Genomic DNA, 24,795 nt, shown 5'->3' with positions numbered 1-24,795 from the left:
TTCCTGTAGATACCCAACTGCTTTGTAAAGATGCCATCGCGTGGGAGAGCAACTGCCTTTCCCCTCGTTTCAGTGAGCCCCAGCCCCACATCTCTCTCTAAGATTATTCTGCAGACAGGACAAAGCATTTTACAGGTTCCTTTTTGGCCCAGAAGTTGTTTGGGATTGTCTGGGTCTTTGCAAAACTCAGCTCCTGCAGCTCAGGGTCCCTGGCTGCAAGGACATTGTGCAGGCTTCCTGCTGCCTTGCTAGGTTCTGCCACTACAAAAATAATATCCCTTGCTTCCCTTGCACTTCCAAATCATACAGCACGTTTTGTCAATGTCCACCGTTGTTTAAAGCCCCTCCAGGCTCCTGCTGGGCACATTATTTCTCTCCAAATTTCATAGGCAGCGGGGGATTCTTCCTGATTTTAAAGAGGGCTCCCATGGATCATGAATAACCTGTGACATTCCTAACATAAGCCTTATCCATTTTGTGTGTATCTTATAACACACAGAAGGGCTCATGTCTGAAAATCCAACCAGCAGTCTGAGCCATCTGCGGGCATTTTGAAGGGCTCCGATTCAGAAAGCGTGAAGCTGGCAGGTCACCCAAAGAAACCACTGGGCACACACCAGCTTCAATACACTCACTGGAAAACAATCTGTTTCCACACCACGCTAAACATTTGCTCATCCCTAGCTGAGGCCAGCACATGTCTTCCCAATTAATGCTATATAGTACATAAAAAGATGTGTTACAGTTTGGTGTAAAGACAGCCAAGCGAGGGAGAGCAATGTTGCATCAGTGCTGGGCCCCATCCTCTTTAACATCTTCATAGATGATCTGGATGAGGGCATGGAGTCAGTCATCAGCAAGTTTGCAGATGACACCAAGCTGGGGGCAGATGTGGCTGGGTTGGAGGGCAGAAGGGCTCTGCAGCGGGACCTTGACCGCCTGGACAGATGGGCAGAGTCCAGTGGGATGGGGTTCAATAGCTCGAAGTGCAGGGTGCTGCACTTTGGCCACAACAACCCCATGCAGAGATACAGGCTGGGGTCGGAGTGGCTGGAGAGCAGCCAGACAGAGAGGGCTCTGGGGGTGCTGATTGATACCCGCCTGAACATGAGCCAGCAGTGTGCCCAGGTGGCCAAGAGAGCCAGTGGCATCCTGGCCTGCATCAGGAATGGTGTGGTCAGCAGGAGCAGGGAGATTATTCTGCCCCTGTACTCTGCACTGGTTAGACCACACCTTGAGTACTGTGTCCAGTTCTGGGCCCCCCAGTTTAGGAGGGACATTGAGATGCTTGAGTGTGTCCAGAGAAGGGCAACAAGGCTGGTGAGAGGCCTTGAGCACAGCCCTATGAGGAGAGGCTGAGGGAGCTGGGATTGGTTAGCCTGGAGAAGAGGAGGCTCAGGGGTGACCTTATTGCTGTCTACAACTACCTGAGGGGTGGTTGTGGCCAGGAGGAGGTTGCTCTCTTCTCTCAGGTGGCCAGCACCAGAATGAGAGGACACAGCCTCAGGCTGTGCCAGGGGAAATTTAGGCTCCAGGTAAGGAGAAAGTTCTTCACTGGGAGAGTCATTGGACACTGGAATGGGCTGCCCGGGGAGGTGGTGGAGTCGCCGTCCCTGGAGCTGTTCAAGGCAGGATTGGACGTGGCACTTGGTGCCATGGTCTAGCCTTGAGCTCTGTGGTAAAGGGTTGGACTTGATGATCTGTGAGGTCTCTTCCAACCCTGATGATACTGTGATACTGTGATCTTGACAAGGAATCAAGACGATGTTCTCCAAGGCTGTGAGCAGGAGTCAGCTCCCCTGGTCAGAGAGGCCTTTCTGGGTTTGTTCTTCCAGATACATCCTGTGTGTATATCAGGTAGTACCTTCTCTTAGGGCATTCATATAGCTTTCTGCTCTGTTACCCCAGGGACATATATGATACAGAATTTCTCCATGGAGAATGAGCTAAGCTGGCTTGTGTCTGGGCACAGCAGCTCTCTGTAGCCACGGCACAGGAAACACATTCCACGTACTCCATCTAACACTTTCCATTTTCTCCTCTTTAAACAGCAAAGAAGGAAAAAGAGATACCGTTCTTTACCTCCCTAGCAAAATGACTTATGAAAATAGTTCATGAAGCAAGAAGGTGCCATTTGTGGGCAAGATTCATACAAAGAAAGGACCTTCAAGTCCAGCAGAGCAAAATGCTCACTGGTAATGATCACGTATATACAAAAGTATATACACACACCCCCCATGTGTCCACCACATACTGATTAATGAACTGAAAGATGAATTGCACAAAGGATAGATGAAGAGCCTGAGACTTACTGAATCAGAATGCTGAGTTTGCATTAGAAATTAATCAAGATATTTGTCAAGAACTATACAAAATCAGCCTTACCTTAGGGCAGGTGTTTGGGCCATAAAAAGCCTGGATAAAAACACCTCTTTCTCTGCCACACTATAGTATGCTGATCATTTTTATAACACAATCTGAAGGACTGGAGTAGATCATAGGGCAAGAGCTTGAGCATCCCACTCCTCCTTTGCCACTGACTGATTGTGTTAACAACTAAGGCAAGTCAGATTCCTGCTACATTTCACAGTTTCCCTTTTGTAAGTGGGATAATATTTCTTACAAGCTTTTATAAAGCAGTTCAAAATCTTATGGAGAAAGCAGCTATTTAAATGCTCAGTGTTATTATTTTAGGCCCTGATTCAGGAAAACATATAAGTATATATTTAAATCCTGCTGGTTTAATGGGTTGAGAGCACCTATATCAGGAACAGTGTGGCCAGTAGGTCAAGGGAGGTTATTCTTCCCCTGTACTCAGCACTGGTCAGACCACACCTTGAGTACTGTGTTCAGTTCTGGACCCCTCAATTCAAGAAGGATGTTGAGGTGCTGGAACATGTCCAGAGAAGGGCAACAAAGATGGTGAGGGGCCTGGAGCACAAATCCTATGAGGAGAGGTTGAGGGAGCTGGGCCTGTTTAGCCTGGAGAAGAGGAGGCTCAGGGGTGACCTAATTGCTGTCTACAACTACCTGAAGGGGCATTGTAGCCAGGTGGGGGGTGGCCTCTTCTCCCAGACAAGCAGCAACAGAACAAGGGGACACAGTCTCAAGTTGTGCCAGGGTAGGTATAGGCTGGATATTAGGAAGAAGTTCTTCACAGAGAGAGTGATTTCCCATTGGAATGGGCTGCCCAGGGAGGTGGTGGAGGCACTGTCCCTGGGGGTCTTCAAGAAAAGCCTGGATGAGGCACTTAGTGCCATGGTCTAGTTGACTGGCTAGGGCTGGGTGATAGGTTGGACTGGATGATCTTGGGGGTCTCTTCCAACCTGGTTGATTCTATGATTCTATGATGCTACTCTAGGCTAAGCTTATATTGATGTGGTCCTTCTGATAAAGCTGCCCTAAAACTTCGAGTTATCTGCATTTAAAAAAAAAAAATTAAAAAAAAAAAATAAATATATATATATATATATACATAGCCCATGAAAGCTTACTTAAAAGATAGAGTTTAAAAACAAAAAAGAGGAGGGGAAAGTGGCAAATTAACGGCAGCTCAGCATATTGAAGCGTTACCTTCCGTGCTTTACTCGGATGAAAGAAGCATGCAGGAGTACCCATGCCTTTTTCATTAGAGGCATGCAGCGGACATTAGGTCCCCTTCAAAGATCCTTGGGCCGAACGGAGCAGCTCCACGTTGTCACTGGCCGGGGGGAGAGAAACGGAGGTCAAAAAAAAAAGCAAACTCTTTTTCTCAGAGCCAGGCTTCTTCCCCCAGCCCCCCCCCCCCCCCCCCTCCCATATTTGTATATATTTCTAGAGGAGAGTTTGGCTTAGTTTGTTCATAAACTGCAGTTCCTGGGCGGACCCCACACACAGCTGGGCTGTAGCGCTGGATCCGCCTTCCTGGCAAGCCTGGCCGGGAGCCTCGCAAACTCGGGGCTCCGGGCTTGACAGCAGAAACGCAGCAGACTGGCTGCATCGAGGGAAGATGAATTGGGCAGCGCTGTGAAGCTGGGCTTCTGGTCGCTTGTGGGATCCAGAAAATGGGTTGCTGGAGAAAACTGGGGCTGCTTTCCTTACTGCTGCTCTCCTTCTGTGAGTAGAAAAATGTTTCTGGTTAGGCAACGTTCAGCAACATACTCCGAAAGGTCGTTTATTTTTCCTTTCTCCCGCAAAATAGCTAATCTTTGATTCCTCCCCTGACAGCAATTAGCCAGAGGATTGGAAATAGCTGAGAATTTAGTAGAGCAGACTGCTAGGACTGCATCAGCTGTGGATTTCTTACAGCAAAGGCAGCGAGATTGCCTTGGTGGAAAGTGCTGCGTGCTTGCATGGAGCAGCTCGCAGATGTCAGTGTTTACAGTGCAAAAATATATATAGGTCAGCATTACTTGTTGGAAGTTTTCATTTCATTGAGAGAGATTAAAAGCAACTGAAGTGCACCGCAGAACGATCTGGCTTCGACAGTGTCCAGGTGTGGTGAAGTTTGCAGCTCAGAACTTTTATCAGCCCTGGTTAATGCTCAGAATTAATCGAACTATTAAAGAAGGAAAGAAGTGGGGAGAGGGGGAGGAGAAGTGTCTTTGCAACAACATCTGGTTATTCAGCAAACCTTTCCAGCACTTACGTAAAGATTTCTTTGTACTAAGTGCCCTGTTTGGGTTTTGATAGCACTTCTTCAGTACTGCAGATAAAACCCTCCAGCAGCTCTTGAAAATGTGCCCATCCATGGTTCAGCTTCTCTTGTTTATGTCTTGATGATTGTTTCATAACGGAATAGATTTGTATATAGATGAGTGTTATATGCACATCTCCTAAGTCTGTGTGTGTGCCTTTCTGTATATTCAGTGCCTGTGCTTGTGTGTACTCTCATATATCCCTATATAGTCTATATTTATCTATATATGCATGGGCAGTGACACTTTTTACAGTGAACTGTTCTACAGACATAGACCCGCTGCCCTCACTGTGGAAGTTTCAGTGCAAACGGCCCCTTGCTCAAAGCGATGAAGTAGGAGGATTATAATTCCAGTGGGTTTGCAGCCAAATGAAAGGACTGGGGGCAGGGATCTGTATCTGCATCCACTTTATGTGGGTCCCTCTATCTACGGGAACGGGGAATGAAAGCACATCATCAGTCGGTAACTTGGGTGTAGACAAATAGGAGACTTGGTGCAACTGTCAAAGGGGAGAGACGCAGATGGGGGGATTTGGGATATAAAGGTTGGATGATTTTTCAGAAACTTGTGAGAACAAACCTGTATCTGTTGTTGTAGATAAGATTCTAAAGCATGGCTTGAAATGTAGGATGCTGTATCAATAACATCCTGCTAAATTAATCACATTTGGAGCAGAACTAAAGAAATTACAACAAGGCATTATTTAAAGCACAGCCTTGGGTTGGTTTTGGTAAGAAAGACAACCACTAATTATCCTTCAGAAATACCTAATTTTGGAGTTATTTAACTTATGGTTTCCTTTTTCTGAAAGGCAGAGGTTTAATCTGAAGGAAGCCAAACCAAAACATATCATGATTACTAAGTTCAGCTGAAAGGTTACATGAGTGATACGATGACAAAATATGCCTCTGTCTGAGGGAAAAAAAATAAGCCAGGGCATGCTCTCTGATTCAGCTCGACAATGATCTATGTTTTCAGGGGCTACCTCCATTTTCCTTGTATATCATGTTAAGATTGAGCCTACAGTCATTCTGAGACAATTAAAGTACCCTGGGAGCCCACTTTGCATTGCAGTTAAAAGAGAAAGGAACAGGAAATGCCTCGAAATGACAGAAAATACACATTTCCAATACTCATCCAGCCTCTTGTTAAAGAGTGACAGCAGCAAAGTCACTCCTCTTAGCACAGAGATTTAAGACTTGCCATAGAGAGCACAGCCTACATTGCATCTTTGTTATCCCAGAATAACTGCAGCTCAGCGTCTTTAGGGACTTTGCCACCCTTCCTCTAAGTTCACACCAAAGCAGTTCTGGATTTACTTGGCCCAGCATGAAAAAATAATTTTAAAAAAAGATACAAAGGTTGGCAAAATTGTCTTCACTGGAGGAGTAAAGGCTTTATAGTGTCTTTAGTTTAGCCAGGAGAAGTCTGGGAGGTGAACTAGTAATCATTTATAGCTAGGTCCCAGAGAGGTGCTTTCTTGCAGAGGGCTTCCATTCTACAGGACAGGAAAAAATAAAGGAAGAAATGTCCACACTGGAAGCTGAATCCAAGTGGTTTTGTGTTAGAGCACAACACAGTGAAGTTGTTCCATCAGGTAATTACTCAGGCTCAGGATGTGGTGGATTTTTGTTGCTCAAATCCTTCATGACTGCAAGACTATCTGCTGGTTATACTATAACCTGTCCAGAAGCTACAGGCTTGATATTTGGATTACTGTATTGTGCACATGGAAACACTCTGGCCTTCAAGTTAATAATTAGGAGTTTTCCTGCTCTGTTTTACATCAAAAATCAGGGAAGTCTGCCTTGTGCTCTGTCTGTCAGGAATAGGGCTCAGGTCAGGCCATGAAGTATGCTGAGCAAAATCTCATCTCACGGAGAGGAGACAAGAGAAAAAGCAATGTAACTCTCTGAGCTGTCAAGACAACCTCAAGAACATGAGCTAAGTGTCACTAGTGTGACGACAGCTCTCAGAGTGTGAAGATTCCCAGGATGCCAGCAGAGTGCCTTTGGGCATCCATTCTCTAAAAGAGAAATCAGCCAGGACACACAGCACCTACCAAGAGAGAGCTGTACCCGATGGGATATGCTGAAGCTTCAAAGAAAGAGAAAGAGAATTTGTGGAATAAGGGAGAGTTGCAGGTCTGCTGCTCTGAGTCCAAAGCTCTCAGCAGATTTGGGTCTGCTTCCCTGTAACTTGCTGCTTCATTAAAATGCTGGCCTGCTAAAATTCATAGAATACCTAGAATACCCTGGCAAATTTTGCTGTGAGTCTCCTGGGCTCCCTTTGCAACAGTTCCTCAAGACACTTTGAAGTTTCTGCAGATAGTGTTTTCAGAGTGGCATCCCTTGGTAGCTGGTGGCTCTCTGAGGCCACATGCTCATCCCTACTCACACAAATCAGCCTCTGTTCCCCCAGTGAGCCTCTTCAGCTAAATATATAGAGCGTATGTAGTTCATAAATCATGACAGGGAGCTCTGGGGCTGTCAGAAAAACATCACTGCCTTTTGATCTGCTCAAGAAATCTTTGACCTATCCCAGGCTCCTCAGGCCACTTGTTCAAGAAGTCAGCCTCTTATTTCTAAGGTCACCAGAGTTAAAGACAGGAGTCACACTGCCACCAAAATGCCAGCCTGCTCCTCAGGCATTGGAGCTATTGGGATTGAACCCCAACATACAAACAATTCACTAACATGAGATGAAACTTGAGCTGGTGAGAGGATGAGGAAAGATGAAGAATCACCTTCTGTTTCACAGGCAAATACATACATTTGCAGAACGAGGTTTTGCAGGTCCAAGGCTGAGCTGCTGCAGCAGAGCAGACCACTTCTCCTGGCCTATGCGACACATGGAGGTAGATGCTGACCTCCTCCCCATGGGATACATAGCTGCAGGGTTGTTCAAGTAGCACCATATTTATCTTTGGTGTTGTTTTAAGACAGCCAAAAGACCAAGGAATAAATAATCATCCTCCAAACAAACCAAAAGGCAGCAAGATCCCCACGCTGACATAGCTGGGCATAGCTGGGCTGGCAGCAGGAGAAGCATCCCTCTGCCTGAAAGGGAAACTGCTGCATCCTACCATGAGGCTAAGATAAAGTTGCAACAAATTCTCCAGTTAGGAAATAAAGAGGATAAACATGAGAAAAATCCTGACAGTGCAAAACTGGAGTTCTCTGCAGTGTCACAAGTAGCATGAGACTCAGCAAGGAAGAGTGATGGATTATTTTGAATTCACTCTTCTCCAAACCTGAAACTACAGTTTCAGCCCTTGGTGGAAGTTGGACTAATTGAAGGCTAAGAAAGCTGGCAGTGTACAGCTGTGCCAGATTTCTGAAAGCAGGCATTTCCTCTCCCCTTGCATCTCCAGGTTTGCTCAGACTTGAGAGAGTTGCTCATCATTAAAGATGTATTTTAGTGGGGGACTTTCTGGAGGAAAATAATTTTTTTAAGCATAATTTGACAGAACTTGAAATTAATCTACAGCATTTTGAAAAACATAGCAAAGCAAAACAAACTCCAACACACACCCCAAAAAAACCCAAAAAACAAACAAAAAAAAAACCCCAACACAATAAACCCTGATTTTTACTGGTGGTGTCACTATTTCATGATGGTCACAAAGACATTTTTGTGTACCAGTAGTAAAAAAAGTTCAGCCAGCTGCAATCACGGTATTTGTTACTCCCATTAGAGATGGAGTCCTGAACAGATGTATCCCACATACTCACTGAATATGCAGAAAGCAAACACTGGCATTAAAAACAGGTGACTGAGGTGTTTTATTCTGAAAAAGTATTCAGCTCTACTGCCTGTCCTGCACAGCTTTGTGTTGTTCTGTGTTTTGCTCCGTTGAGTTTATTTCCTCAGGACGTTACTTTCCTCTCCCCTCTTTGCAATAACATTTGCTTTCAGCCGGGCTCCGCCGTGCTGCAACTTGCCATAAACTAATGAACTCTCCCATGGCTTGTCATGTTTTGAAGGAAGCACAACATCTGATCTTTTTATTAAAAAAAACCAGTCCTACCAAGGAGACAAAATCAGCAGCTCCCACACACTTTGCTCTTTTCACATCCAGCGTTTAGCACCGTGTGCCAAGAGAAAGCCTCGCACTGGAAGGGGCCTCTGTGTAGAGGGGAGATAACACCACTGATGGCTGCCTGCCTTATCAAACCTGCGGATTACAGCTACATTATCTCCGTGCTGGACCCCAACTGTGGGATAATATTTCCTTGGGGATCTTCTAAGGGGAAATGAAGGGGTAGCTGAAAGCTGTCTCAGCCCTGCTTGCATGTACATCCCTGGATTCAGGGACAACTGTTGTGATTCTGCTTGCAGAAAGGATCTGTAATGTCCATCAGAGACATTTCTTGTTTGTCAGTTCATCATTATTTTAGAGCCTGTGTAGGACTGAAGCTCTCCTGCCAGCTGCTGGTAGCTGTCAAGCTTTTAGAAGAAGAGGCAGCCTGCTTATCAAGCAGTCCCCTCTGCAGCCTGTGGTTCCACCAGTTACACTGCTCCAGGACTTACCCTTTCATGGAGCTGTTGCACTGCAGTGATTGGCTTCCCACTGGTAAGCCAGGAACACGCCTGGCAGATGCCAGCTGATTTATACTACAGCAAATGCATCCCAGTATTGGGGCAATTAATGTTTCCAGCTGTACACCATGACTTGTCAGTTTGCACTGGCCAGAGGGCTACTACCTGCATGGAGTCTAGGAGCTCCAAGGATATACCTTAACTTAAGTGTTACTCTTGACTAGACAGGATTATTTACACCTGCATTTAAGATTAAAATAAATTTGAATTCAAAACAAAGCAAAACAACCAATCAAGAAGAAGGAAAATAGAAGTTATTTCCAGCATTTCCTGTGTGTGATTTAGAGCTATCTGTAGAAGCAAGCTGCATCGGGGAGCTGATGAGCAGCTCAGGTAGTGGCAGCTGCTGGATTGCTGTGCAGAGTCCTGCACTCCAGTTTGACCCACAACTTGGCTGTGACTCTGGAAGTGGTGAAGCAGCATTGTACTGGATATACTCTGCCTGCAGCAAGAACTTCCACCATGTTACTCTGTGGATGGAGATGCTCCTTTAGCTCCATGCAATTTATTCTTCTTCAGGTCCAAAATTCCAGCTCTTCTGGGTAGGCAGAAGTTCAGCAAAATCCATCTCCAGCAGCTCCCACTCTAGCTCCAGATGAGCACTGATGATGTCTGAAGGAAATACTTGCCTACCTTCACTCAGCCTGCAAAAAGCTGTTCTCCTCACCTTGTAGCATATGATGGCAAGTCCTCTAACCATGCCTGGGAGCTGCAGTGTCTGTGTCTGTATCTCCAAGACCATCATACCTTACTACATGCCCTGCATGCAAAGCAGTGTTAATGAGCTGGTGCTAGTAACTGGAACCAGCACAAGAGTGGCAGTCAGCAACAGGGCTGGCTTATTGCCCTGGTCTGGAGTCCAGGTAGGGCTGAGCCCTGAATCAGTCATCTGAGGTGACACCAAGTGATGTGATCTTGTCATAAATAAAGCAACTTCTTTCCCCAGTATCTGAGCATCTCCTGATCTTTTTAGTTTCCCCAGCACCACTGTTCAAGATGCTCTCTCTGGGAACACCACCTTTTCTTACACCTTTGCTTCTGGGAGGCCTAGAGACATCTGCTAAAGTTCCTGGTCTACTGGTTGCTGCACCTTTTCCTTAGATCAACAATACAAAACCCTGAGGTTTTGATATTGGTCCTTCCTCACTTCAGCCATTCCAAACCAGAAGACTTGACTGTGTCCTGCATTGCCTTGGGGTGCCATACACCCCATCATAAAGATGATACTGCCGGTGTGATTTCATATTGTGTCTGGCACTGGAATTTCTTCCTCTCTTTTCTTGCTAAATCAGGAACTCAGATCCCTTCCCTTGGGTGTGCCATGACTACAAGCGCTTCTAGGGCCTTTACAGTTAATACTGGTACAGATATGTCTTTGACAGGATTCATTGCTGTTTTCAGGTGGATCCTTGCAGAATGAATGCCTGTGTCCCCTGAGAAGTGCTTGATAGAGCAGGTCACCAGTCAGCACAGCTGGGACATGACAAGTACCATCTGTCTGATGTTGCTTGATAAAACTTCCTGCCTGGGAGATTCTGAACATCAGCATCCAGCATGAAAGAAACTGAATCAGCCACCATCTTGCTGTGCAAAGCATTTTTTCCATGCTAGATTTAGCCCAAACCAGTTCATGATAGCAAACAAGACCCTTCTTCTTACAATGGAAAGCAGCACCCAGAGCCATAAGCAATGAGCATTTGAGTGAATCATCCTTCTTCAAATAGGCTCAGGGTACAGGCATCAACAGAAATAAGACCAATGGATCCCCTGGGAGCTCAGTTCCTGCCATGTCTTTAATATGTCAAAAGGCACTCTGTGGTGATAGAAAGTGGTCACAGACATTCCCAGTAGAGCCTTTGCTTAGGGGTGAGACCTCCTTAGCACACATTTACTCTGGTTTTCTGTATTTTGTGTATTTCTGTCTGTAAAGTAGCATCACAAATGGTCAAGCTTTTCTTTCATGCTTTGCCAGGGCGATTACCTCTGTGGCAGGCTGTGGCTCAGGAGGCAGCTTTTTGTGGCTCAGAAACTCAGCAACATCAGACTATGACATCTTTCAGGAGGTATCTTGGGGCAGGATACTAAGTTGAAAGTTGTAATGTGCTAGTGCAAAACAATGAGATCTCGGAGTGGGAGACGGTGAACAGAGAACGTTGCCCTCTTTGTTCCTCCGTGCTGGTGGAGCAATTTTGTCCTTTACACCCTGTGCCTGCCAGCTGCTGAGGCTCTCTGGAGCTGTGCTGCAGTTCTGCCCTGGGCTGGACCTGTGGGAACTCTCTTGTGCAAGAGAGATCTCTTGAAAGGCACCGCACACACACGCAAGTTCCCATTGTTTTCATGCATGGAGAGAAAGCACTTTAGGCATTGTCAACAGGACTCCTTGTTCCATTTCTGCAAAAATTCCTTTTCAAAACCCTGCTCCCTCCTTCCATAGTTTTATTCTGGTTTAGAAAAATGGAAAGTATTCAAGCTGAATTCAACCCAGTTAGACAGAACTTTCTGGTAGATCACAACGTAAGCTCCTTAAAAGATATTAAGAGATCAAGACAGAAAGAAAAGAGAAGAACACACCATCTCTCTATGCACAAAATATGGAGCACTTGAAGATAAGCAAGAAAGCTTTACTGTCCATAATACAGGCTAGTCTCATGTTCAAGTTCCCTCTGACAGCACAAATTACTTAATTACTGTTAAATCCAGTCTAAATGAGGTCAAAACTCAACTCTGCGTAATAACTTTAGCAGACATAAGGAACAAACAGTGCTGGAAGAACTCAATGACAGCAAACTGACCAAGAATTAATGGAACATCTCAGCCTCAGCAGTACAGTCTCTTGCAAGCTCCACTTCTCAGGAATCAAAACAACACAAACACAACAAAATACAAAGTGGACAATTGTGAAAAGCCTATCCTAGGGATGAAGAGCACCTCCAGTGTGATGTCTCTGCGAGTTCACCAAAGTCCTTCTAGCAGATGGCAAATCGAATGTGTGCCAGGAATTTCAAACACTCCTCAGGAAGTTCATCTAAATCATCAGCAGAGCATTTGCACTTAAAACAGAGCAAACCCTGTTGCCTAAATGCGACCCAGATAATGTTTCTGATATGTTTACCTGTTTGAATGATATCTTGAAATGTCAGTTCCATCTGTTCATGGAGATGCAGGATTCCTATAGAACCTGAAAAATATACACATAGCTGCATTTCAGAGTATCAAATGATAACAGTGGTAAAGAAGGCCACTGTGCAGTAGTTCTTCTTGATTTGTAGTAGTTAAGACAAAGCAATGTCAGCAACTCACCAGCAGCTCGCTTGCTTTTGCTGTTAGGTTTAGTGTTGCTGCTTCTTCTGTGTTGAGAGGGCAATTCACCTCAGCTGCATCTTCCTGAGAATGAGATGCAAAAGCTGCACTTTAGTAGGATGAAGGATAGACTGTTGGCAAATCCAAAGAAATAAGAGTACCAATGGCAACAGCATTGTGGAGTTTGTTGACTCTTAACCTTCTGTAGTTTATCTGCTAAACCTGCAGTGCTGCTAAATTGTTAGCAATTTCTGCAGCAGTTTGAGACAAGATGAGCTCAAACCACCCATGGGTGGCCAGGCTATCACTACTCCTCCCAAGCAGCATGGGAGGTGGGAAGAAGGGACTCATTTTTAAGACCAGGATCTAGTCAGAACCCTGATACTGCAAAATGCTCTTAGAAGGGCTGAAATCTCAGAGCCCTCTGAAAACACAACATGTGAATCTGTAATCATCAGAAGGCACTTTCAATGGAAGACATGCAAGTTTAGCTCTCTGCAAACTGCCACAGCCTATGCACACCATGCCATGACATATGCTAATGCATTGCTTTACTCTGCAAAGTCCCAGATAAGCAGAGTTGTTGGCAGAGCTGCTAAAATTGCTTATGAGCATTGTATTCAGCAGTTTTCCTTCTCCTTAGACTTTGAATAAATTGCTCTGCTTTCCACCCAACATAGAGAAATGCCACATTCCACTTGCACATCATCTGGGCTGGTGGGAGTTGCCTTGGTGGGGCTGTGGTGTGTTGCTGGTGGAGGTAACCAGATAGGGCCAGGTGTATATCTGGTTTTGACTTGTGCAGACTCCTGGTTATGGGGGTCTTTTCCCTCTCAGACCCCAAACTTCTTGTTCAGGCTGTACTGTTTGCTTGGCTTGCTCTCTCCAGCATCATGCATGGGTGGGAAGGACAGCAAAAGAAACCGCAGGGGAATAGGGGCAGTAGGTGCAATGAAGGGGAATTACTGCACCTTCAGACACAGGATGGCTGCAGTCTTTGGTATGTATCACAGCTGCACCCGCTTGACTTTCATAACCCAGCACTTAACCAGCAGCTGCTGAATACTGGGATAAGTACAGTTATTACTGGGCAAACTCACAACTGCTTTGGTCTGGAAGGGCAGTTTTTCCCAGCATGGTAATAGCTCTGGAGATACCAGCCATAATTACACAGCAACCCACCCCAGCCAGCACATACCTGGCACTCAGGATATTAAAAAGCCATGTGTTAAGTTGCTGAATTGAGTGACTCCTGTATTAACCTTCAATATTCCCTTTGGCCACCTTTTCAGTGAAGGATGTGGAGTATCCCTGCACATCTCCCAAGGGAATATGCAGTCCTCCAGAATGGCAGGCAAATGGTAGGCTCTCTCCTGGGTTTAGGACAACTTTACTCATCTAGTCAGTTGCCACAAGGTTAGGTGCAATGGTGACACTCACATGGAACTGTGAATTTGTCCATCAGCATCACCTTCAGGGCTAGGACCCTGCCTCTTCACAACCCATCATCTGCTCCAAGACAATGATGCTGTCTTTATATTCAAATTGCACTCAAGTAGTGGCAAAAGCTCTTACCTAATCCATCAGCCCAGCCAAGCCTAATTCGGCAGTTCAGTTTAGCCTGGGCTTCGCTATGGGGCCAGGTGAAGCAGGTGCTTGGGTGCCTTAGGGGCTCGCTGAAAAATAAGGCAAACATGCAAACAGGTGTTCCCCAGCCACCAACTTTGCTGATGTTTTGGTGAAGGTTAAGTGCATTGTTGAAATAGATTCAGAAATACAATACTGCCAGACACTGAGAGAAGCAAACAAAATGGTGCAGAACCACTGAGTCTGTGTTCTATCTGTTCCATGTCCCTCAGCTCAACATCTCAGTCCAAACTGGTATTAATCAGAAGGATGCTGTCCATAGCACCAGAAAGAAGAATGCTGAACTGGCTCTCGTTTTGTTTTTTAAACTTCCATGCTAAACTTTGAAGAGTTCTCCAGCTAAAAGACAAACAATATGCAAGCACAGCATGTTTCAAGGAGCAAGAGAAATCCACAAAGATGGTTAAAAGGAATTAAATAAACTGTGTCTTAAGTAATTTAATGCAGGGAACAAACAGGATTTGGTTGTCTGGTACAACAGGCAATTTTTTGATAACTCTTTTCTGATGGCTTTCGTGAGAGCTCCGATGCAAAGTAGCTGTGTGGGGATGGGGAAGATCCTCCAGAAATTGCTTAGCATGTGGAAATGAATTTCAGTTCAGCCACTTCAGAACATTTTCTTTGTTTGTTTACTTTCCACTGACATGAAGTCAGCCACGATTGCATTGCATGCGGGATTGGTTAGCCAGTTACATAATGCTTAATAAATCCAAGAGAAATAATGTAAAACACATCACCCAGTCTGGGAAGAGTAACAGTATCTCAGCCAGTGTCACTACCCGACCCGGGCCAAGCATCTGAACTGATGCTGGCGGGGGGGAGGGTGGTGCAGGGTTGTGTTGCTGCACGATAGATGTGACTAAGAAAAAATGCTCGTGGCATGGTTAGAAGCCTTGAAGACAGACCGACTGCCTGGGCAGATAGTGTGCTATGATAAGGGGATGGATATTGCCAAGTACAACCCCTGCTTCTGCAGAAGGGGCAGCCCACCCTGTCCTGCAGGGCAAAGCAGGCACATGCCCGTGCGCCCAGATCAGCCGTATCAGCTGCTCGTATAAGGTATTACTTCGCCCTATCAATTTTCCTCCGAGTACTTAATAAAAACATAATGACCCTGTAAACAGAAAGAGCAAGACTTGGCGATTCCATTAGTTACCGCAGATTATTTCTGCAGTGGCAGTGTGGAGGAGAGGGGACATTCTGCTGAGAAGTCAGCACTGGTGGTCCATGGGGAGGGAGAAGGAAGGCAGACGACCCAGGATAGGGCTGCCAGACTAAACACAAAACAATGGTGCTGACTTGCACCCCAAAAAAGCAGGCATTTCTGGCTCTGCAGGGCCGGTGCCAGCTCTCCCAGGAAAGCTGTCCAGCCCGGTCGTGCATCGTCCCAAGCACACTCCGCTGCTCCCCTCCTCCTTTCCCACATTTCACTGCGTGCTTTGTTTCTAGTCCCAGGAGAGACCTGCTGCCGCCTTCACCCACGCTATAGTTAAATACCAAGAGAGGAAAAGGAGAGCTGAAGGGGTTAATTACTACAGGCTCAGCACAAGCCAAGTCTGTAAGTGACTCCCTATTGCTATTTCGAAAAGAGGCTGCCTGGAAAGGGAAAGGAAAGGGGGGTGGGGGGAAGCGAGGTTTACTTTACAACCATCATTATTTCATCTGCAGAGTTTATACAATGGAAAATAAAAGCCAGGGTACGTGTAGGCAAATCATTTCTGTTTCATTAATGGTATGGAAATCGTTTTGTTTTTATAGGGGAAAAACAAATGTGAACTTGATGTGTGTGAGTGCGCGCCCGTATGAAACTCCTTTCATTGCAAAGGGCAGAGCAGTGAAATCCAGAAATAAAAAATGACTCAGAGGCCGTAGGATCTATGAGTCAGTTGAGCTGTTGTTGTTTTTAAACACCAGCGAGAGCACAATATGGCAGATAATTGCCCGTGCGCCCTCCCGTTGCAGGCGTCCCCAGCAGCCCAGCCGCCCGTCCTGCGGCAGCATGCCGGCTCCCTGCCAGCCCGCCCCGGCCCTGGGCACTGGCCAGATCCTGCCCCGGCACCCCAGCCTCCGGGGCTCAAACAAGGATACAAAGACATGAAGCATGGGTTGCCTCAGCAGGAAAAGTTTTGGGGGGACAGCAAGTGAACTCTGGGGTAGGAAACCTGGAGGGGAAGCGTCCTGCTCCAGGCAGAGAGAAGCATCCGTGTTTTCAGTGCTTTGAGCTTAAGCAAAATAGGTTGTTGCAGTGGATGAGGGAAGACAAATGTCCACAAGAGAAGACAGAGGAGTGAGGGGTCAGTCACACTTCTCCTGTCCTTACCCGCAGAACACTGACCAAAATCAAAGGCAGACTGCTCTAGTCAGATCCTCCTCTCCAAGTGTCAGGCATTGCCTCACTGGTCCCTGCCAGACAATGCTTGTTTTGTTGGAGCATGACCAACAAAGGTTGGGGGCATCTCTGTGCAAAATGCTTCAAAAGCAGAGTCATTACTCTGAGGCACAGACAACTTGCAAAAGGTACCAGAGAAATGAGACAGTTCTGCCAAAGCAGAAGTATGGGCAATATTCTGCAGAGCTCATCTCTCCCCGGGGTGAAGTCAGATCATGATGTAATTTAAGCATCTGAAAGAGATCGGAGAAGTCTGCTGGTACGATCCATACCCAATTTACTTTGTAATAGGACTAAGCAGTATTTGCTAAACACTTAATTTAAAGGGATATTTTCACAAAGGAAAAATAAGTGGTGGAATAAGTCAGTTACCAGCCTGTTTGAAGAAGGTCCAAGCAAACCAGAAATACGTACTGCATGTCTTTCTGGCACTGAGAAGCGCTGATGTCTAACACAATCAAAATCAATCCTTTTCTATTCACCAGGAAACCTTACTGGCTCACTCCTTGCTCCATACTGGACTCTGCCAAGTACAGTATTTATTATGCAGGACAACATGGGACCACATACCTGAGGGCAGCGCCTGGTGCTCTGAACTGAGTGCAGCCAAAGCACTGCTGGGTTTTCTGGGAGAGCTGGGGGCTTGTGCCTTGCAGGGGCAAAAGGTGGAATAATAAGATTATAATAAGATTTTTTTGGCTCCATTTGGTCTGCTCTGTCTCTCCTGCTAAGATGAAGATATGGCATTTATAAAACACGTGGATGGAGAAGAGCAGCTTGATACTAAAAATGTCTTTGATTCAACAGCTGAAAGTAGCATGAGAGCCCACCATTAGGGAACAGAACTGTGATGGAGGAAGCTGAACTATGTCCAAAATAAAAGTACATCACCTTAAGGTCTAGCTCCAGAGAGATCCTGCAGCACCAAAGAATGCCACAGCAGGACCAGGCATGTTCCAACAGATAGGTCTAGCTCAAGCTGAAGCTGAGGGAATAAAGGGATCTCTATTACATGGGCCATGCTGGACAGTGGTAATAGGGACTCGCATAGGATCTCCTGGAAATCAGTGACATGGGGATTATCCTGACAGCCCATCCATGGCAGTGGTGGTTGCTTCATGGAGGAGGCAGCTCAGAAGTAACCTGCCAATGGAGAACATCAAGGTCTTGGTGTTCTCACATGGGTCAGCAAGCGAGCAGAGCCCATCAGCGCTGCTGTTGTTTTAATCTTAAAGCCAAGTACTGTATATAACAGAGAAGGAATTTGTTTGTTTTGCTAAGTTTTATGAGAGGCTGTGTTATTTTGTAGTCATGTCATTAGCTGTGGATGAACACCCAAGGCAAAGCCTAATCCTGAATTTGCTGGGGGATGAAGGAATCACTGCTGAGCCCCAGCTCACCCAGGTGGGAAAGCAGGTCTCAGCACAGGTCAGGTTTCCATTAGGGCACCTTTCTGGGGCTTTCAAGGAGTGATGTGGCTGGAGGGTTGACATAGAGATGCTCCCCAATCCAGCTGATTAAAGAAAGCTGTAGAGCATGGCAGCTAAGCTCTCAGGCCTTAGTCTCCCCAAGTGCAAAGCCTGGGGATTACAGCCTGACTGACCTGTGTGGAAAGACGATGCAGACAGCTCCCAGAACAACTGCGCTAATGGCAAGCTGGGAAGCCCTCTGCAACTGCTGAGTTAGCAGCAGCCCCCTCCCAGGGAGCTTAAAGATGCATAGAAGAGAGGACACAGACCCCACTCTAGAGCATTTATGATCTAAAAATCATTCATTTTCTCTGTCCTTGAAATATAAAAGCCATTTAAGGGCAATTTGCTCCTAAAAGATGGAGCATAATCTGAAGGTCCTTTAATGGAGGTCCTATGTGGCCATGGCCCTCCTTCCACCTCAGGATGGAGAGAGCTGGGGATATGCAAGTGCCTTAGCATCTCACACCAATCACCTTTCCTTACGTCCATCTGGTGTTTTATTGTCACAAAACAGCATGTCAGAGAAATTATTCAAGGACTAAAACTCATTCAGCCCCACAGCAAAATAGAAAAGCATTGCCTGCACAGGTCTTTGCTTCAGCTGCAAAGTGTTTTCTCCTTCCCTGTGCTGAATGCACCACACCTCCAGCTCCATGCACCCCAGGCTTGCTCCTTACTGGTCCACCCACCTTAGGGACTGCAGCAAGCAGAAAGCTGTAGTCAAAGTTAGGTGGTGCATGACCCACCTGCTCTCCTGGAGCTGCATTGGTAGAGATGAGCTAATGAGAGCCATTTTTATCCTGCTGGGTTCTTACAGCTGTGGTCACCATTGGCAGCTGAACATCTGGTAAATGAGCAAAAAGCTCATCTCTTGGGAGCTGACTGCTTCTGTGGCTGCAGTGAAGGGGTATGAAATGCTCTTGGAGAGCTGTTTTGGGTAAATTTTCTACGGAGGAAGAGAACAGGTTATTGACTATGGCAGTGATGCTGCACTGGACCTTGCAGGTGGCCAAGCAGTGAGCGTGGATGCCCTGTAGGCAGCGAGAGGCTGGAGGGCTGCCTCAGCATGCATGAAAAAATATCCCAGTGTCCTCAAGCGGTGGGATCAATCCTGCTGCTCTTGCAGGAGGGACTCAGGAAATTTTGGCATAGTTCTTTTTCCTTTATTCCTCTATTTGAAAATCATCTCATATTCTCTCAGTAGCCTCCCTGAGTTCTACAGTTACAGATAGCAGAAGACTTGATCCCGCTCTCGTGCACAAGAGAACAAGCCTCCCTATTGATAGGAAGCCAAGCTCACTGTAAGCCCACCTATTGGTGACTTCAAACCATCTTTCCAACTGTTGTTCCACAATAACTTTGACTAACTGCACTGTTTATTGGCTCACATCACATCCTTATGGCTTCAATTTATTTTTGGAAAACATGACCCGCATTTAATTAGTTTATAGTTTGTTCCAAGTTTTGCTTATCCAGCTTTTTGCTTTTTTTTTTTTTCTCATCCTGTTTTTTTGAAGTTTGTATTTTGATGTTTAGCATTTGCCTTGGCAACATCTGGAAGCCCTTTATGGAAGTGTATTGTTACTTTTCCTGCTCGTGCAGCTTTATTAAATCATCCGAGTATTAATATTGAAAGTGTTCATCTGGGTCTAATCAGGGCCAAGATGAGTGATGTGGCAGTTAACATTGTACCTACCAGCTAATGGTTCAAGGACACCAAGTCCTCAAAAACTCACAGTGGGCTTTGTGCTCTTCTTTTTAGCTTCCTAGGAGAGGAGAAAAGAAGAGATATTCCTGCTCTGACCTTTCTTGTAGAGCAGATAACAGACTTGCAGCCTGAGCTAGTTTAGAACAATTTGTCTCTGAAGAATTTTGTCCAGTTACCACTATATTTCTGGATCTTGTTTCCATATTTAACTCTTTCATCTGGCCTGGCTTCTCTGCTCTACACTGCAAAAGGCTGCCAAGTCAAAATCCCTACCACACGCACCACTGTGAAACTGCTGGAGCTGACGTTTTGCTCTGAGACCTCAAGCAAACCCTTGATATAAATAAGCAAACAATACACCTGGTGGGTACAAAGACACGAATAACAAACCTTATTGCTTTTCTGCATCAGCAGTGTCTGCAACCAGGATTTGTCCACTTGCTTCTCCTCTGCAGGGCCCCCAGATAACCGTGGGATGATGGTGCTGAGCCAGTGATGCTGCCTGAGCATGATGTGAGCACAGCAGGAGCCAGGGCACGAGGGGCTTGAGCTGAAAGGAGAAATACGGCAGTGACACCACCAGAGCACAGCCCTGGAGGGGAGGGGTTTAGGGCCAGAAATCAATTTACCTTCAATTTTCTGTTCCCACTTAGTGACGCCAATGGAGCTTACAGGGCACAAGGGCTGTTGCTGCAGACTGAGAGTCCCACACAAATGCTGAGCTTATCTCTAAGATGACAGGTTTTGGCAGAAATTAAGTTGTACCTGGGCAGAGTTTTGTAGGCAGAACGAAGCACGAAAGCAAGGGTTGCTCAGGCCTGCTTCAGGTGTTTTAAATGCCAGCTGAAGTCTCAGTTTCAGTAGCTAACCCTTGGATAGCTGTGAGGTTGGTTCTGCTGAGGTCATCCACAGGATCTCTGGGTGCCTCAGCAAGGCCATAGCATTTCCATGGACAGGATGGGATGCTGGGCGATTGTGGGCCACATCCTCTTCCATTCTACTCCCAGGTTCCCCACTGCCTTGCTTGGTATGATCCCTGCTGAGCCACATTCTAAGCCTCACATGGGCCCTTTAACTAAAATTTCATCCTTTCAGGCTTCAGATGCAACAAATATTTCTTCTGCAGCCAGATTTACCTCTGCCATTAACCTTGGCCCTGCATGCAAGGCCACAGGAACTTGTAAATGGTTCCTTTCTGCATGGGAGCCTTCCAGCAGCTTTTATGGCTATTGCATGGAGGGAGAGGTCTCTGCCAGCCACGGAAGTAGGATGCTGTTAGAGGAGGTTGCACACCCTGGATTCAGAAAGCACAGAAATTAAATCTCTTTCTGCTGTTTGGATTCTCTCTCTATATGTGTGTGTGTGTGTGTGTGTGTATATGTGTTAAAAAGGAAAGGAATCCAGGCTCAGCCATTGTCCACGGACAGGTTGCAGATCACAGGATATCAGAGTTTGGAAGGCACTCAAGGAGATCATCGAGTTCAACCCCCCTATCCAGAGCAGGACAATGCTATCTAACACAGATCACAGAGGAACACATCCAGACAGGCCTTGAAAGGCTCCAGAGAAGGAGACCCCACAACCTCCCTGGGGAGCCTGTTCCAGTGGTCTTTGACCCTTACAACAAAGAAGTTCCCCCTTGTGTTGAGGCAGAACGTCTTGTGCTGCAGCTTACACCTGTTGCTCCTTGTCCTCTCACAGGGAGCAAGTGAGCAGAGCCTGTCCCCCCCTTCCTGGCCAGTCTTCAGATACTTATAAACATTGATCAGATCCCTTCTAAGTCTTCTTTTCTCCAAACTAAAAAGTCCCAGGTCCCTCAACCTCTCCTCACAAGTCATGCCCTCCAGCCTCCTAATCATCCTTCTAGCCCTCCGCTGGACCCTCTCCAGCAGATCCCTGTCCCTCTTAAACTGGAGAGCCCAAAACTGAGGGCACCCAGCACTGCCAGGCAGCTTGGGGAAGCATGGCTATAGCCGAGAGCAGCCAGCACTGCCAGGCAGCTTGGGGAAGCATGGGTAGCTGAGAGCACTCAGCACTGCCAGGCAGCTTGGGGAAGCATGGGTAGCTGAGAGCACCCAGCACTGCCAGGCAGCTTGGGGAAACATGGCTATAGCTGAGAGCACCCAGCACTGCCAGGCAGCTTGGGGAAGCATGGGTAGCTGAGAGCACCCAGCCCTGCCAGGCAGCCTGGGGAAGCATGGGTAGCTGAGAGCACCCAGCACTGCCAGGTAGCCTGGGGAAGCATGGGTAGCTGAGAGCACCCAGCACTGCCAGGCAGCTTGGGGAAGCATGGGTAGCTGAAGAGCAGCCAGCCCTGCCAGGCAGCTTGGGGAAACATGGGTAGCTGAAGAGCAGCCAGCACCGCCAGGTAGCCTGGGGAAGCATGGGTAGCTGAGAGCACCCAGCCCTGCCAGGCAGCTTGGGGAAGCATGGGTAGCTGAGAGCACCCAGCACTGCCAGGCAGCTTGGGGAAGCATGGCTATAGCCGAGAGCACCCAGCACTGCCAGGTAGCCTGGGGAAGCATGGCTATAGCCGAGAGCACCCAGCACTGCCAGGTAGCCTGGGGAAGCATGGCTATAGCCGAGAGCACCCAGCACTGCCAGGCAGCCTGGGGAAGCATGGCTATAGCCGAGAGCACCCAGCACTGCCAGGCAGCTTGGGGAAGCATGGCTACAGCCGAGAGCACCCAGCACTGCCAGGTAGCCTGGGGAAGCATGGCTATAGCTGAGAGCACCCAGCACTGCCAGGTAGCCTGGGGAAGCATGGCTATAGCTGAGAGCACCCAGCACTGCCAGGTAGCCTGGGGAAGCATGGCTATAGCCGAGAGCACCCAGCACTGCCAGGTAGCCTGGGGAAGCATGGCTATAGCCGAGAGCACCCAGCACTGCCAGGTAGCCTGGGGAAGCATGGCTATAGCTGAGAGCACCCAGCACTGCCAGGTAGCCTGGGGAAGCATGGCTATAGCTGAGAGCACCCAGCACTGCCAGGTAGCCTGGGGAAGCATGGCTATAGCCGAGAGCACCCAGCACTGCCAGGTAGCCTGGGGAAGCATGGCTATAGCCGAGAGCACCCAGCACTGCCAGGCAGCCTGGGGAAGCATGGCTATACCCGAGAGCACCCAGCACTGCCAGGCAGCCTGGGGAAGCATGGCTATAGCTGAGAGCACCCAGCACTGCCAGGTAGCCTGGGGAAGCATGGCTATAGCCCAGAGCACCCAGCACTGCCAGGTAGCCTGGGGAAGCATGGCTATAGCTGAGAGCACCCAGCACTGCCAGGTAGCCTGGGGAAGCATGGCTATAGCCCAGAGCACCCAGCACTGCCAGGTAGCCTGGGGAAGCATGGCTATAGCCCAGAGCACCCAGCACTGCCAGGTAGCCTGGGGAAGCATGGCTATAGCTGAGAGCACCCAGCACTGCCAGGTAGCCTGGGGAAGCATGGCTATAGCCCAGAGCACCCAGCACTGCCAGGTAGCCTGGGGAAGCTTGGATAGCCCAAATCTTAGCAGCTTTTATTTTAAAGACGTTTAGCAGCCTTGAAACAGGAGGTTTAATTTTAGCTGCGATTTATCCCTTAACCAAGCATAGTTCTTTGAGCTTTCTATAAAAATAGAGATAATTTTATGCCTGTGAGATACACAGAGAGCAGCTCCACACAGGCAGTGGATATTCCTGCTGCTGTAGCCAGACCCAGTGCTTGAAGGGCAGAAGAACCTCTCGTGCTGGGCACAGTGGGCAGTGGAGCCCTGCAGGAAGCAGCCCCTGTTGCCTCAGAGCTCAGGAAGTCTCTGTCCATCGTTTCTTACCAAAACCACAGATGCCCAGGGAGTGGGTGGCAAGCATGTTTCCTGACTCGGGCTCAGTGAATGGTCAGAGGGAGGCAGGAGGAGAGGGGGAGGGTGGCCTAGCCTGCCTTTTTATCTCTCCCCAGCACCTCTCTGCCTCTGAGAAGGGGGAAAATAAAGTCCACAGGCATGTAGAGACCTTGATTGAGATGTCCTGTTTTAGACACTAAGTATGAGGGGTGATGCAAATTTAAGCTTAGGTTGTAGAGGAAGAAATAATCTTCCCTGAGATGTTAAACAGTACAGGAAACCCAGAGGGGAAAGGCTGTTCTTACCAACTTCTTGACTTGTAGGATCTGCGTTGCACCATCAGCATTCGTTCCTCCAGGTTTTGGCACAACCTAAAGCCCATTTGACTGGTCAGTGAAATGAAAGCTATAAACAAATGCATGGGAGAAACAGAGTCGGTTCAGGCTCCTCCACCAGTTGCTGAAGTCACTGAAAAGGGTTATTTTCCCCCCGAGCACGGTCACACTCACCCTCCACCACCGCTTTGCCCCTGCAGGTTGCAGCACCTGCGCTCGCCGCAACCTAAAGACCAACCTGTGCAAGTGGTGCGACTCCACGCCGCCGGCCTGTGAGGAGAAGGTGTGCTACAGCAACTGCAACCTCAACTCCTACTGCGAGGACCCCTACGAGATCTGCGTGGCCATATGGTAAGCAGCAATTCCCTCCTCAAGGGAGGATGTGGAGGGAAAAGGGGGTTGGGCAGCAACAGCTCATGGGAATGAACATCTCTGCACCCCGCACTTCACAGTATCACAGTATCATCATGGTTGGAAGAGACCTCACAGATCATCAAGTCCAACCCTTTACCACAGAGCTCAAGGCTAGACCATGGCACCAAGTGCCACGTCCAATCCTGCCTTGAACAGCTCCAGGGACGATGACTCCACCACCTCCCCGGGCAGCCCATTCCAGTGTCCAATGACTCTCTCAGGGAAGAACTTTCTCCTCACCTCCAGCCTAAATCTCCCCTGGCGCAGCCTGAGGCTGTGTCCTCTCGTTCTGGTGCTGGCCACCTGAGAGAAGACAGCAACCTCCTCCTGGCCACAACCACCCCTCAGGTAGTTGTAGACAGCAGTTATTGCCCATTAAAATAACTCAGGACTTCTCTCTTCCTCCCCCTCTCAGTCCATTATAATAAAAACGACAA

At 47.5% G+C, this 24,795-nt stretch overlaps 1 protein-coding gene and 1 long non-coding RNA gene across 2 annotated transcripts in view; one reads left to right on the top strand and one right to left on the bottom strand.

Moving 5' to 3' along the window:
- The first annotated feature begins 3,895 nt into the window (after positions 1-3,895).
- Positions 3,896-24,795, top strand: part of LOC135182490 (TGF-beta receptor type-2-like) — a 34,977-nt gene continuing 14,077 nt past the window's right edge. The window contains exons 1-2 of the mRNA XM_064156635.1: positions 3,896-4,095; positions 24,145-24,295. Of these exons, the coding sequence (XP_064012705.1) occupies positions 4,044-4,095; positions 24,145-24,295 (203 nt within the window). The 5' untranslated portion in view covers positions 3,896-4,043. The remainder of the gene's footprint in view (positions 4,096-24,144; positions 24,296-24,795) is intronic.
- On the bottom strand, positions 12,199-20,342 carry LOC135187625 (uncharacterized). Its single transcript, XR_010307392.1, has 3 exons — positions 20,188-20,342; positions 12,582-12,665; positions 12,199-12,459 (listed from the first exon to the last, which is right to left on the bottom strand). It is a non-coding gene; the product is annotated as an uncharacterized LOC135187625 (long non-coding RNA).

Source organism: Pogoniulus pusillus, chromosome 2 (assembly GCF_015220805.1).
Source record: "Pogoniulus pusillus isolate bPogPus1 chromosome 2, bPogPus1.pri, whole genome shotgun sequence".
Taxonomy (NCBI): domain Eukaryota; kingdom Metazoa; phylum Chordata; class Aves; order Piciformes; family Lybiidae; genus Pogoniulus; species Pogoniulus pusillus.
This window is presented reverse-complemented; position numbering and strand designations above follow the sequence as displayed.